Source organism: Daucus carota, chromosome 6 (genome assembly GCF_001625215.2).
Source record: "Daucus carota subsp. sativus chromosome 6, DH1 v3.0, whole genome shotgun sequence".
Lineage (NCBI taxonomy): Eukaryota > Viridiplantae > Streptophyta > Magnoliopsida > Apiales > Apiaceae > Daucus > Daucus carota.
In genome coordinates, this window is record NC_030386.2 from 9312400 (window position 1) to 9327411 (window position 15012).

At 34.0% G+C, this 15012-nt stretch overlaps 1 protein-coding gene and 1 long non-coding RNA gene across 4 annotated transcripts; both read right to left on the reverse strand.

Annotated features, from left to right (window-relative positions):
• Window positions 1-486: 486 nt before the first annotated feature.
• LOC135147182 (uncharacterized) lies at window positions 487-1574 on the reverse strand. Its single transcript, XM_064080034.1, has 2 exons — window positions 954-1574; window positions 487-849 (listed from the first exon to the last, which is right to left on the reverse strand). Exons 1-2 carry the CDS (start codon window positions 1572-1574, stop codon window positions 487-489), a joined length of 984 nt encoding a protein of 327 aa, XP_063936104.1.
• Window positions 1575-3690: 2116 nt separating this feature from the next.
• LOC135146949 (uncharacterized) lies at window positions 3691-14582 on the reverse strand. 3 transcript variants are annotated; one of them, XR_010284075.1, is made up of 5 exons: window positions 13507-14570; window positions 11526-11720; window positions 7100-10607; window positions 5119-5313; window positions 3694-4200 (listed from the first exon to the last, which is right to left on the reverse strand). It is a non-coding gene; the product is annotated as an uncharacterized LOC135146949 (long non-coding RNA). The 3 variants fall into 3 exon arrangements; XR_010284076.1 differs by lacking the exon at window positions 11526-11720 and having other exon boundaries at window positions 3691-4200; window positions 13507-14582; XR_010284077.1 differs by lacking the exon at window positions 5119-5313 and having other exon boundaries at window positions 3692-4200; window positions 13507-14580.
• Between the last annotated feature and the right edge of the window lie 430 nt (window positions 14583-15012).

The following is a 15012-nucleotide window of genomic DNA, read 5'->3' on the forward strand; positions in this document are numbered from 1 at the left end:
ACTCAAGGTTATGTTTTAAGTTCATATTAACGTGGTTTTCTTGCAGTACCTGAATAAACGAGTGACCTAATATGCTTGCTTGATTCCTTGGCATAATGTGCAACCAAAAACATACTCGAAAGAGGTTTCGGGAAACTTGCAGAATGAGTCAGGTGTTGTGGGTCAACACGACCAGAACTAAAAGGATTGTTACAGGATAAAACCATGAGAATATAGTACCGTTAATAAAACCATTGGTAGCTATTGGATTTGTGAGAATATTGTATTCCTTCTCTAAGCTTGCAGCATCAAAACAATTAGTTTAACTTAACACTGAGCATACATACATGAGCTGCTTGTAACTTAAATCCCATCCATACTAGAGTGAGTTACAGAATGCAGACACCATCAGGTCTCACACATTGCTCCAAATCTTCCACATCAATTGTTTTCGCACATATTTAGCCATTCTTCCACATCTTCAATGAGCTTTGCATCGCACTTCAACTAAAGTGGCAGTTTCCCGTTCCTTTCTAAAGATACCTTCCCCATGTGTGGGATTTTATAGCTGAAAGAACCCCTACATTTCAGTTTTTCAGTCATACACTGCTGTAAAGTTAGAAATATATGATTCGACTTAATGGACGGGAACTCATCATATGCCTTGTCAACCACATTGATTAAATCATCAATTGTTTTAGGAGCCTCCTGGTGCTGTTGTGACTGAATCGCACTAAAGAAATCAAGGTCCAAAACATTCAGGTCAGGGGAATTTGGAGGTTGACATATTAACTGGACATTCAAACCATATTTTGAGACCGCTGATCGAAATTCTTCATCGTTAGGATCGATGTGCATCTTAGCATTGTCCTGATGGATAATTATAGGAGTATTCCTATCACCAAATGGCCATTTCTCAAGAATAGCGGGAAGTACTTTGTTGATTAGATATTCTCTCAATAAATTCTTCCAACCGAAGTTATCGGCTTGGTTTTAAGAGTCCCTTCCATCCTATTCACGCTGCTCCTTTTAGCCGGCTGCTTAGTGACGAATGGAAAAGTTCCAAGCTTTCCTGAAAATACCTCATAACCATTTGCGTCAAACCTTGGCCGTGCAATAGCCGTCAAGAACATAACCTTTGTTGTGAAATTTTTGCTTTTACAGGTTCTTTCAGGGTCATTTTCTTCCGGCAAAAGATAGAACTTCTCAGCCTTCTTAGTGATATAGAACCACTTTTCATCTATATGTATCATGTTAAACATGTCCAAAAATTTAGGAGTACCTCCGCTATTTTTATCAATCATGGACAGGCAAAACCGAACTCTTGCAATTTTATTAGAGTCTTTCAAATGTGGTTTCAATGGATTTGTATGTTTGCGAAAATCACCTTCTTTGTGTTTGCGCTGCACAGTTGATTTACTCATATGCATAGCACATGCTATCGATCGAATATTTGTTCTTCGAGATAAAGGTATCCTCCAAAATTGCTCGCAATTGATTTCAATTCTTTTCCGCCGAGAATTTTTTGTTTTTTGATGAGTAACATTAACTTTGTCGTAGGCTGAAGAATTTTTAGCCTGCTTCCATATGCGCATGATGGTTCTGGTTGATACCGCGAATATTTGTGAAACTTCTTATAGTTCCCCTTGGCAGCTTCCCATTTAAAGATCTCTATAGTATAGCCAGATGTATCGCTTGACGTTCATCATAAGACAACATTCTCTTTTTCCTGACTATTTCATCAACAAGTGTTTCATCTTCTTCACCTGCAAGATAAGATTATTAATATGAAGAGATTATGTTTATCTTAAGAACAGATGTAATCAAGAATCATAAAATTACTCTCAGTCAAGGGAGGTTGATTTAAATCTATATTAGTATATGTGAAAGGCATATGTTCAGCCTATTTGTATTTAAAGAGGTATAACTCAATTCAGATAAGAAAGCTCAGTAAATAGCAAGTCAACGGAATCCGTACGAAGAAAGTCAAATGATTTATGGGAATTATATGTCAGATAAATTCCAGGATGCTGCTGCACATCACTGATAGAAGTTCATTAATATGTTCAAGCCTCAGTGCACAAATAATCTTTTGTGGCACGTCCAGGAGTTCAGAAGATATAAAGTTTCTATACTTTATTTTATCAGAAGATTCCATTTAATGAAGAAGTACTTACAAGACGAAGACTCGACGAACAAATCAAATTCTTAATGTTTATTTGACAAAGAATATTTGATTTAACTAGATACAGATGAACCAGACAGTGCATCTGTGTATCAGTTATTCAAATTGAATATTTGAAGTCAAGCAGAGTTGCTGGTTCGTTCGTTCGACTGATCAAGACGGAGTTATTAATGTTTAAAGAAGACGGGAAGCAATTCTACTGAAGAATGGGTGATTAAATATTTAATAGATTATTATTCCACTTCTCAAATAATTAAATTAATTATGTAATTTATTTGTTAAATTAATTCACTCTCGAATTAATTTAATTTATGAATTTATATGATTAAATTAATTAAGTGGATAATTTTCTATTTAAATATAATCTACAAATAACATTCAATCATCCACTCAAGCTCTACAAGACAATCTGAGATTGTCTTACCGAATTTTCCAACTGCCAAGACAAAACAGATTGTCTGACCAAAGCTTTGCCTGCAAGACAATTGCTGAAGCTTACAAGACAATTCTTAATTGTCTGACCGAATGGTACTCAGCAAGACAATACTGGATTGTCTGCCCGAGTATGCACAGCCAAGACAATCTTGATTGTCTGACCGAGGCAATGCCTGCAAGACAATTCCTGAGTCTTTCAAGACAATCTTTGATTGTCTGCCCGAAGATGCACTGCCAAGACAATTGGATTGTCTGGCCGAAAGATCAATCCTGCCAAGGCAATATAATTGTCTTACCGAAGTTCTGGATTGTCTTGCTAGCTTTAAAATTGTCTTTCTGCTGTGTCTTGTGCTTGCAAGGCAATCTAAAATTGTCTTGCCCTTTCTACTTTGCCTTTGCTACTTACAATTGTCTTGTCTTTCAATTGTCTTACAAGAACAAATGCTTTGCCTATAAATATGGCATTCCATCCTTCATTTTTAGTGTTCATCACTTTGTAAATCAAAGCATTTGTAAAGTTTTCAAGTTGTTCGTAACTTGCTTGATCGTTATATCCACAGTTTTCTGTGCTTTGATAACCCGGTTGTTTTAATCACTAAATCTAGAATATACCCTGTCGAATTTATTCTACGAACTTTAGTGGACATTAAAACTGAACCATTTTAATTATATAACGACTTCAAACGTTGTTATATTAATTAATTATAATCTGATTAACAAATCATATTCAATCAGATTCACTTCCGCGACGATTTGGTACTGATTGTATTCAACCCCCCCCCCTTCTACAGTCATATCTGGACCTAACAATTGGCATCAGAGCGGTTGATACCATTTTCCGTATCAGATCCTATACACACTCTGTAACGTCCAAATATTTTTTATTCGAATTAATTTTATTCCAAAAATTAATTTTGATTTAAAATATTTTTCTTTTAAAAATCCAAATCTCATCCAAACACTATTCACTTCAAATCCTTAAACATGAGTACACAAAAGATCAGTAGCATTAAAATCCCACCGTTCAGCAAGGAACACTTTGGCCTATGGAAGAGGCACATGTTCCTATTCCTCCGCACTACGAACAGAAAATACATCGGGATTTTGGACAAAGGTGTTTGTGACAGTCCGAGAATCCGGGGGTCTGGATTCTGACGTCACCACATAAAACCCATATTTAAACACTTTTGGAAACCTGTATTTTTTTTTTTTTTTATTTTTATTTTTTTTTTAATGGAAATCCAAATGATTTAAAACTTGAAATATTTGAAAGAGAACATAAATCAAATGATTTCAAAACCTGAATTTCAAACTTGAAAGCCATAATAAGTGATTTGAAAGAGAACATTTTAACCCCCAAAAACATCAGGATCGCTTCCAGGTTACAGTATTGAAATTAGAATCCACCACTAATACTATACAATATTTCTTACCAAGTCAGATCATCTTCGATAAGAAGAATCACTGTCAACTATTCCAGCTTGCACCAACCTCATCAACTTTCCTCACCACTCCCTGACCACTGGATCCTCAACTCTGTCTCCTCGCCTAGCATTAGCCTTATCCACAATCTCAATCAATCATCTCATCTTTCAGCCTTTCTGAAATGGTTAGAAAGGAATAGCAAGGGTGAGCAACAATGCTCAGCAAGTAATAATAACAATGATAATTCTGAAATGATATAAGAGAAGTTCACGAGTTCAAGATGTAAAAGGATTCAACCTGAATTCATGAGTTCATGGTATTGTATAGAATGCTTTACAATACCTTTCAGCGTTTAAACTGAGAAATTCAATCTTTCCAGAGAATTATTGAATTGGACTATCATATTTTAATGAAAACCAAGGTTAGGCAGCTGATCAGTTCCGCACTAACCCCGAGCAGGCCCCGCCATGCTCTATCACTGGATCCAAGGCACTCATTGGCCTAACATGACCACGAATCTGGTCCACAGGTTTATATAAAAACAATAATCCAATTCTATAATTCAATTCAAGAAGCCAATGTAAATCAACAGAACATCATCATAAATATTATCAACAACTGAATAATTCCAAATCAACTTTGATAATAATCTATTCATAAATCATGATCCACCATCTCATAAATCACAGTTCAGGAAATCCTCAACTATTCAGTATCCTCCATTATCGGCTAAGCAACTGAATTTAGCCTGCTAAACCAGCATGACAATGGTGGGTTGAATAATCAAGAAGATCCCAATTCATTCAAAGCTCTAACTATCACTGAGCAACACATGCTTCAATGACAATCTGAACTTCGAATTAATTTGTAGAACGGACATTCTTTAGAAACTTGAAGATTAGAAAGAATGGGTCAAAATACTCGCACTTTCGAACATTGAAAAGAAAGATATGAATACTTGAAACATATACCAAAGGAATGGATCAGAATATTTGCAATATATCCAAAAGAAAGGTTTAGGATACTTGCAACACATCAAAAGAATGAATCAGAATATTTGCAATATATCCAAAAGCAGGGTGCAGGATACTTGCCTTAAATCTGACTCCCGTCTCACAGCTCATTCTCATCTTTCCACTTTCACAATCTATGCATCTCATAATCTCTAGACCATCTCTAGCTATACTCTATTCGCCACATCGCTTCGCTTACTCGATTCATCCCTTATTCGCTTTGCAATACCATTCTGACTTTCTGACGTCTTCGAACGTACACGTCTCCTCCAAATCCTTTACGAAAATAAGATCATACTATAGTCACTAAACAATATATCGCATATACATATCACGTATACCGATACCCACTTATATACCCCTGTAAACTTATCACATATCACTTAACACGTAATCATGCTTTGACTCTACCATATAGTCAAGTCATATTTCACATAACATATTATCAATTAAATATCATTTAAATCTTATCGAAAATCCGACATCGTCTCGTCTATTTATTAGACTATCCACCTGTTATCTTATCTCAATCAACAATCAACCAACCAAATCCAATTCCTATAATCCATATGTCCTTGTCCAATATTAATCAAATCATGACACTATGTCATATAAGTCATTTATCATGTATATAATATCGAGCATAAACATATATATCACGTAATCATCGATTAATAGCAATCAAATAACATATAATCACATTCTGCACATTTAACATCAATTATTTACATTCTCGACTCCCTCATATTATTATGTCACATTAAAATAGACTTTATAAGCTTTAATCTCTTTTTCGTTTCACCTGATTCCGACTTACGGATCAAAAGATATGACCACAACCATTTTCTCACTCTTATATCGACACATAAAACATCCAATCAATAGCAGACAACACATTACACATTAAGTCTCCCATCCCAATTGATGTCAAATCAATTCTTGGGTTTAAAATGATTTTTCGGGAATTTTCTGGAATTTTTAAACATTTTTCGGAATGAAAATCGATAAAAGAATCACTTTTCAAATAAATAATCAAGTCCCAAATACTTGAAATTGGACTTGAAATCATTTATAAACAATTGACGAGCCTTGAACATAATTTAGAAAAATATTTCAAAGCTCGAAACTATTTTTCGGAATTTTTAAATCAAAAAGGATAATTAAATCCAATTAATTAATCAATTAAAATCAATTAATAATTAATTAAAATAATTAATCAATTAATATTTAAATTAATTGACCAATTAAAATAATTAATTACTAATTAAAATTAATTAATAAATCAAATTAGATTTATTTTTGAATAAATAAATAATTAAACAAACATTTTTGAAATTAAAATAAATCATTAAAATCAATTTTCAAAATAAATTTAAAAAGGTTTAAAATGTAAGAAATCTGAAATTATATGGCAGGGTGCCAGGTGTAAACTTTGAAAACTTTGAGGGCTGGAACGTCAAAAACGAAACCAGAAGGCACAATCTTCATCATCTTCAGAAACTGGGGGGCTAAACGGTAATTATACCGCCGCCGCCGCCCCCCGTCGCCGGAATCTCCGTTCCCGGCCTCTGTTCCACACCAAACTATCCAGATATGATCTACAGCTTCCCAGGAATTGATCCCTTCGATCCATTTCGCCAGAAACCACCCGAGGCAGCCGGAATTTGAAAAGAAAGGTTCGCCGCCGGCGAACCTTTTCCTTCCCCGACCGGCTCGATTTGCAACCCAACACACAAAATAGCTATATCAATCGATTCCCCTTTTCCTCCTCTATCTATTCATATATACCACCACCTCCCAGATTTAACAGAATGAAAATCCGGCCGAAATTCATAATTTTCCGGCCAAAAGCTTCAAGAACTTCAAGAACGCTCAATTCCAAGAATCAAACCCTTATTTCTAGGTGTTATGGAACTCAAAAATCAACATATAATATACCAAAACGACGAGAAAAACATGCTCTACAACATGGAATCATCAAAACAATCAAACAAACACGTTTGCAAAAATCCACTATTTAAATCATATTAATTCGAAATTTAAAACTTCAATTACTCCCTACCTGTGAATCTCAGGTTGTTTTTGATTGCAGATATAGATTCTACTCTTCGATATCTTCGATTTGACTATTCGCACGCTTGATTCTGACTCCAATAACGCCTTCAAATCCACGTTTGATTATGAAGAACACGAAGAACACCGCTCGGTTTCTCTCGATTATCGTGCGGAGAAACTGGTGAAATGATTTTACGGGTGAAAATAAGCTCTAGAAAGGTATATTTATATTTACAAATAATTGGTACCCCTTTGGATCGTTTATGGCATGAAAATACGTATTTAATAGCTTTATATTAAGAAAGTGGGGTCCAATCGGTACTAGTTTTCAAGATAATCATCAAAACGGGGCTTTTTAACTCAATTATTGGTCTGCGGGTCCCATTGCAATTATTACAAGATAAGGATGAAGAAAATATCTCGGTTCACGTTTATCGAGACAAACTGGATAATTATCGACAATTTTAGTACCCGAAAAACTCCGCCGGACCGACTCCAGGGAAAACCGTACTCCGGATCGAAAAAGTCAAAACACGAAAAATGTCCGGAATATTCAAATTAGGCTAAAGGTGAGTTTTCTCGAAACTTCCGGGAAGAAAATTTGCCACCTCGTTACGAGTGGACGGTTTTACGGAAGTCAAATAATTAATAATTAAATATAAATATGCACAATTAAATCTGTAAATCAATTATAAAATCATCTAACATTCCATAAATCGATATGAAAATATCCAAATAAACTATATTTTCTCCTGAGCATATAGAAATTGAAATCTCTCAAATACGAACACATATGAGCAGTTAACGCAATAAACCAGATAATATAAAATTCACAAAAATTCATATACTAATCATATAATACTCATAATTAACCATAGTTAATTAATCAACAAATCCACCAATACCACCTAATCACATAACACATATATTCGCATAATATTCATACAGAATTTTCAAAATAATATATGAAAATCCGTTTTGAAAATACAATTATTTATCAATAACACAATAACCCGGGGTTTAAATATAAACCTTTGAAAATTCATTAAACTGGAATAAAATATTAAATCTTATTCCTTTCTTTTTAAGAAAATCCTTTATAATATTAATAAAAATATTTTTAAAATCCGGGTTATTACAATCTACCCTCCTTATAGGGATTCCGTCCTCGGAATCCGAGAAAGAAGGAGGACACATAATTAGTATAATCCATATTAATCCACAGAACAAGTATAATCATATAAAACTATTCACATAATCAATTCACTTTTCAATTAAAGCCAACAACAATATTTAGACGAATAGATTTATAATAATCAAATCTAAATTTAATAATATGGGATATTACATTCTACCCCCCTTATAAGGATTCCGCCCTCGGAATCCGCGAAGAAAATTAAAATGTATCATTTGTAAAATCATTGTACACGCTTCATAATATCAGATGCTCATCTGCCCTTAATCAACCTTGGCATACCTTCAAAGTTAAAGAAATAGGAGAATCAAAGCCTTCACAATTGCAAACTTCATTTCCCAAGAATCAATCTTTGGGAATTTCGAACAGAACAAGATGTTTTCAAGGTAGATCATATTTGAATAAAGGAGTGACTGAGAGATCTATATGATCAATGAACTTGGTGTTGCGTGTCCACATTAGACACTACTAAAGGTTGTTAACCTTCTTGTAATCACAACACACACAAGTGATGGCGTCCCATCCAACTCCTATCACACAGACAGGTATACCTTGTGTCCCCTATAAATAGGGTTGTTCATCCCAATCAAATTGAAGAAATGTTAAGGAATATCAGAGAATATCAAGGAATATCAACAATATCAAAGAACACTAAGGGATATCAAGGCAGATGAAAGGGTATCAAGGAATGTCAAGAAATGTCAAACAATATCAAGGAACATCACTATCTCTTCACAACAAACCTTCATCACACATCTTTACTTTCCAACTCATACCAATAATCAATATCAATGTCATCTTAGAATTTGAGAAATTGAAGATCTCATTTATCAAAACTTTTGTAGAAAAGATATCATGATAATATCTTACTGATTAGAAAACCATCAAAAGAATCTTTAGTTGAAGAGAGGTATTGCCAAGGTCTTCTCAGATTCCGACTCTACTTCTATAAATCATTGTACGATATATGTCTTCTTTTCAACGTTCTTGATGATCAATCGATTTGACTCGCAATGGCTTCGTAAGATGTCATTGTAGACGTTATCGTCCGTAATAAGTCTGGCCCAAGTAGTTCACGTTCTCATGCTTCATCCAATTGCCTTTGAAATTCATAGCACAAACACGTAACGTATCTTCGATTGTCTGGATCATCAACCTGTGGGTTATGGACCCACCTTGATGCCATTTGAAATCCCGATTAGCTCGAAGCGTTGTCGTCGAGAACTAACGTTCTAACTTATTCGTAGACATCATCTCTAATAACTGGACTCAATTCCATGTACTCTCTATCATTCACTTCTCACCTGTCAACCTCTATCTACCAATCTCTCCTTCTAATCCAATACAACTCATATTCTATACTTACTCTTCATATCTTCACTCAAAACAATATACATCTTCCAAATATCTGACATGGTCAACATACTATGAACCATGCATTTATATCATCCTCAAATCAATACAATAATCCAATTTCAAATATGCAGTATAGTCAGAATACTCTGAACTCTGCATTTTCACCATTCTCAACTCAATCATTCACTATCAAACTCTTCTATATAGGTCTAATACTGACCTTTCTCACAATTCATTATCTCAATTATTCAACATACTAAAAATCATATGTCTAACTTAGGAATCAAAATCTCTCTAAACTTATGCACTCAACTTAATCATCTAACCAGACTCTATGCCTCCATCACATCTCTAGACTATTTCTAAATAGTCTTACAATACCTCTATGTGAGGTCACACAACATTCTCCTCTAGAAAACTTAAGACTATAATCTATATTCAAATTTCAATAACTTGTAACCTGTTGCTCTGATACCAACTGTGACAGTCCGAGAATCCGGGGGTCTGGATTCTGACGTCACCACATAAAACCCATATTTAAACACTTTTGGAAACCTGTATTTTTTTTTTTTTTTTATTTTTATTTTTTTTTTTTAATGGAAATCCAAATGATTTAAAACTTGAAATATTTGAAAGAGAACATAAATCAAATGATTTCAAAACCTGAATTTCAAACTTGAAAGCCATAATAAGTGATTTGAAAGAGAACATTTTAACCCCCAAAAACATCAGGATCGCTTCCAGGTTACAGTATTGAAATTAGAATCCACCACTAATACTATACAATATTTCTTACCAAGTCAGATCATCTTCGATAAGAAGAATCACTGTCAACTATTCCAGCTTGCACCAACCTCATCAACTTTCCTCACCACTCCCTGACCACTGGATCCTCAACTCTGTCTCCTCGCCTAGCATTAGCCTTATCCACAATCTCAATCAATCATCTCATCTTTCAGCCTTTCTGAAATGGTTAGAAAGGAATAGCAAGGGTGAGCAACAATGCTCAGCAAGTAATAATAACAATGATAATTCTGAAATGATATAAGAGAAGTTCACGAGTTCAAGATGTAAAAGGATTCAACCTGAATTCATGAGTTCATGGTATTGTATAGAATGCTTTACAATACCTTTCAGCGTTTAAACTGAGAAATTCAATTTTTCCAGAGAATTATTGAATTGGACTATCATATTTTAATGAAAACCAAGGTTAGGCAGCTGATCAGTTCCGCACTAACCCCGAGCAGGCCCCGCCATGCTCTATCACTGGATCCAAGGCACTCATTGGCCTAACATGACCACGAATCTGGTCCACAGGTTTATATAAAAACAATAATCCAATTCTATAATTCAATTCAAGAAGCCAATGTAAATCAACAGAACATCATCATAAATATTATCAACAACTGAATAATTCCAAATCAACTTTGATAATAATCTATTCATAAATCATGATCCACCATCTCATAAATCACAGTTCAGGAAATCCTCAACTATTCAGTATCCTCCATTATCGGCTAAGCAACTGAATTTAGCCTGCTAAACCAGCATGACAATGGTGGGTTGAATAATCAAGAAGATCCCAATTCATTCAAAGCTCTAACTATCACTGAGCAACACATGCTTCAATGACAATCTGAACTTCGAATTAATTTGTAGAACGGACATTCTTTAGAAACTTGAAGATTAGAAAGAATGGGTCAAAATACTCGCACTTTCGAACATTGAAAAGAAAGATATGAATACTTGAAACATATACCAAAGGAATGGATCAGAATATTTGCAATATATCCAAAAGAAAGGTTTAGGATACTTGCAACACATCAAAAGAATGAATCAGAATATTTGCAATATATCCAAAAGCAGGGTGCAGGATACTTGCCTTAAATCTGACTCCCGTCTCACAGCTCATTCTCATCTTTCCACTTTCACAATCTATGCATCTCATAATCTCTAGACCATCTCTAGCTATACTCTATTCGCCACATCGCTTCGCTTACTCGATTCATCCCTTATTCGCTTTGCAATACCATTCTGACTTTCTGACGTCTTCGAACGTACACGTCTCCTCCAAATCCTTTACGAAAATAAGATCATACTATAGTCACTAAACAATATATCGCATATACATATCACGTATACCGATACCCACTTATATACCCCTGTAAACTTATCACATATCACTTAACACGTAATCATGCTTTGACTCTACCATATAGTCAAGTCATATTTCACATAACATATTATCAATTAAATATCATTTAAATCTTATCGAAAATCCGACATCGTCTCGTCTATTTATTAGACTATCCACCTGTTATCTTATCTCAATCAACAATCAACCAACCAAATCCAATTCCTATAATCCATATGTCCTTGTCCAATATTAATCAAATCATGACACTATGTCATATAAGTCATTTATCATGTATATAATATCGAGCATAAACATATATATCACGTAATCATCGATTAATAGCAATCAAATAACATATAATCACATTCTGCACATTTAACATCAATTATTTACATTCTCGACTCCCTCATATTATTATGTCACATTAAAATAGACTTTATAAGCTTTAATCTCTTTTTCGTTTCACCTGATTCCGACTTACGGATCAAAAGATATGACCACAACCATTTTCTCACTCTTATATCGACACATAAAACATCCAATCAATAGCAGACAACACATTACACATTAAGTCTCCCATCCCAATTGATGTCAAATCAATTCTTGGGTTTAAAATGATTTTTCGGGAATTTTCTGGAATTTTTAAACATTTTTCGGAATGAAAATCGATAAAAGAATCACTTTTCAAATAAATAATCAAGTCCCAAATACTTGAAATTGGACTTGAAATCATTTATAAACAATTGACGAGCCTTGAACATAATTTAGAAAAATATTTCAAAGCTCGAAACTATTTTTCGGAATTTTTAAATCAAAAAGGATAATTAAATCCAATTAATTAATCAATTAAAATCAATTAATAATTAATTAAAATAATTAATCAATTAATATTTAAATTAATTGACCAATTAAAATAATTAATTACTAATTAAAATTAATTAATAAATCAAATTAGATTTATTTTTGAATAAATAAATAATTAAACAAACATTTTTGAAATTAAAATAAATCATTAAAATCAATTTTCAAAATAAATTTAAAAAGGTTTAAAATGTAAGAAATCTGAAATTATATGGCAGGGTGCCAGGTGTAAACTTTGAAAACTTTGAGGGCTGGAACGTCAAAAACGAAACCAGAAGGCACAATCTTCATCATCTTCAGAAACTGGGGGGCTAAACGGTAATTATACCGCCGCCGCCGCCCCCCGTCGCCGGAATCTCCGTTCCCGGCCTCTGTTCCACACCAAACTATCCAGATATGATCTACAGCTTCCCAGGAATTGATCCCTTCGATCCATTTCGCCAGAAACCACCCGAGGCAGCCGGAATTTGAAAAGAAAGGTTCGCCGCCGGCGAACCTTTTCCTTCCCCGACCGGCTCGATTTGCAACCCAACACACAAAATAGCTATATCAATCGATTCCCCTTTTCCTCCTCTATCTATTCATATATACCACCACCTCCCAGATTTAACAGAATGAAAATCCGGCCGAAATTCATAATTTTCCGGCCAAAAGCTTCAAGAACTTCAAGAACGCTCAATTCCAAGAATCAAACCCTTATTTCTAGGTGTTATGGAACTCAAAAATCAACATATAATATACCAAAACGACGAGAAAAACATGCTCTACAACATGGAATCATCAAAACAATCAAACAAACACGTTTGCAAAAATCCACTATTTAAATCATATTAATTCGAAATTTAAAACTTCAATTACTCCCTACCTGTGAATCTCAGGTTGTTTTTGATTGCAGATATAGATTCTACTCTTCGATATCTTCGATTTGACTATTCGCACGCTTGATTCTGACTCCAATAACGCCTTCAAATCCACGTTTGATTATGAAGAACACGAAGAACACCGCTCGGTTTCTCTCGATTATCGTGCGGAGAAACTGGTGAAATGATTTTACGGGTGAAAATAAGCTCTAGAAAGGTATATTTATATTTACAAATAATTGGTACCCCTTTGGATCGTTTATGGCATGAAAATACGTATTTAATAGCTTTATATTAAGAAAGTGGGGTCCAATCGGTACTAGTTTTCAAGATAATCATCAAAACGGGGCTTTTTAACTCAATTATTGGTCTGCGGGTCCCATTGCAATTATTACAAGATAAGGATGAAGAAAATATCTCGGTTCACGTTTATCGAGACAAACTGGATAATTATCGACAATTTTAGTACCCGAAAAACTCCGCCGGACCGACTCCAGGGAAAACCGTACTCCGGATCGAAAAAGTCAAAACACGAAAAATGTCCGGAATATTCAAATTAGGCTAAAGGTGAGTTTTCTCGAAACTTCCGGGAAGAAAATTTGCCACCTCGTTACGAGTGGACGGTTTTACGGAAGTCAAATAATTAATAATTAAATATAAATATGCACAATTAAATCTGTAAATCAATTATAAAATCATCTAACATTCCATAAATCGATATGAAAATATCCAAATAAACTATATTTTCTCCTGAGCATATAGAAATTGAAATCTCTCAAATACGAACACATATGAGCAGTTAACGCAATAAACCAGATAATATAAAATTCACAAAAATTCATATACTAATCATATAATACTCATAATTAACCATAGTTAATTAATCAACAAATCCACCAATACCACCTAATCACATAACACATATATTCGCATAATATTCATACAGAATTTTCAAAATAATATATGAAAATCCGTTTTGAAAATACAATTATTTATCAATAACACAATAACCCGGGGTTTAAATATAAACCTTTGAAAATTCATTAAACTGGAATAAAATATTAAATCTTATTCCTTTCTTTTTAAGAAAATCCTTTATAATATTAATAAAAATATTTTTAAAATCCGGGTTATTACAGTGTTACTACTCCGATGAATGTCATATTAGCACACGAAGAGGATGGTGTGTTAATACCTCATCAGATCATTCCGAAAGAACTTTCTGAGTACACAGATGAAGAGAGTGAACAGATGAATTTAGATGATGCTCTTCAACTAATTTTGGTTGAATCTCTAGATCCAGTGATGTACAATGCTGTTGTAAATTGTACGAACGCCAAGCAAATCTGGGATACGTTAGAGATTATCAATGAAGGCTCAGAGGAAGTTAGGGAAAACAAGAAAGAGATACTGATGGCTTAGTATGAACAGTTTGGTTCCCATCCCGGTGAAGGGATTTCAGAAGTATTTATCAGACTTAATAATTTGATAAATAATTTAAATCTGAATGG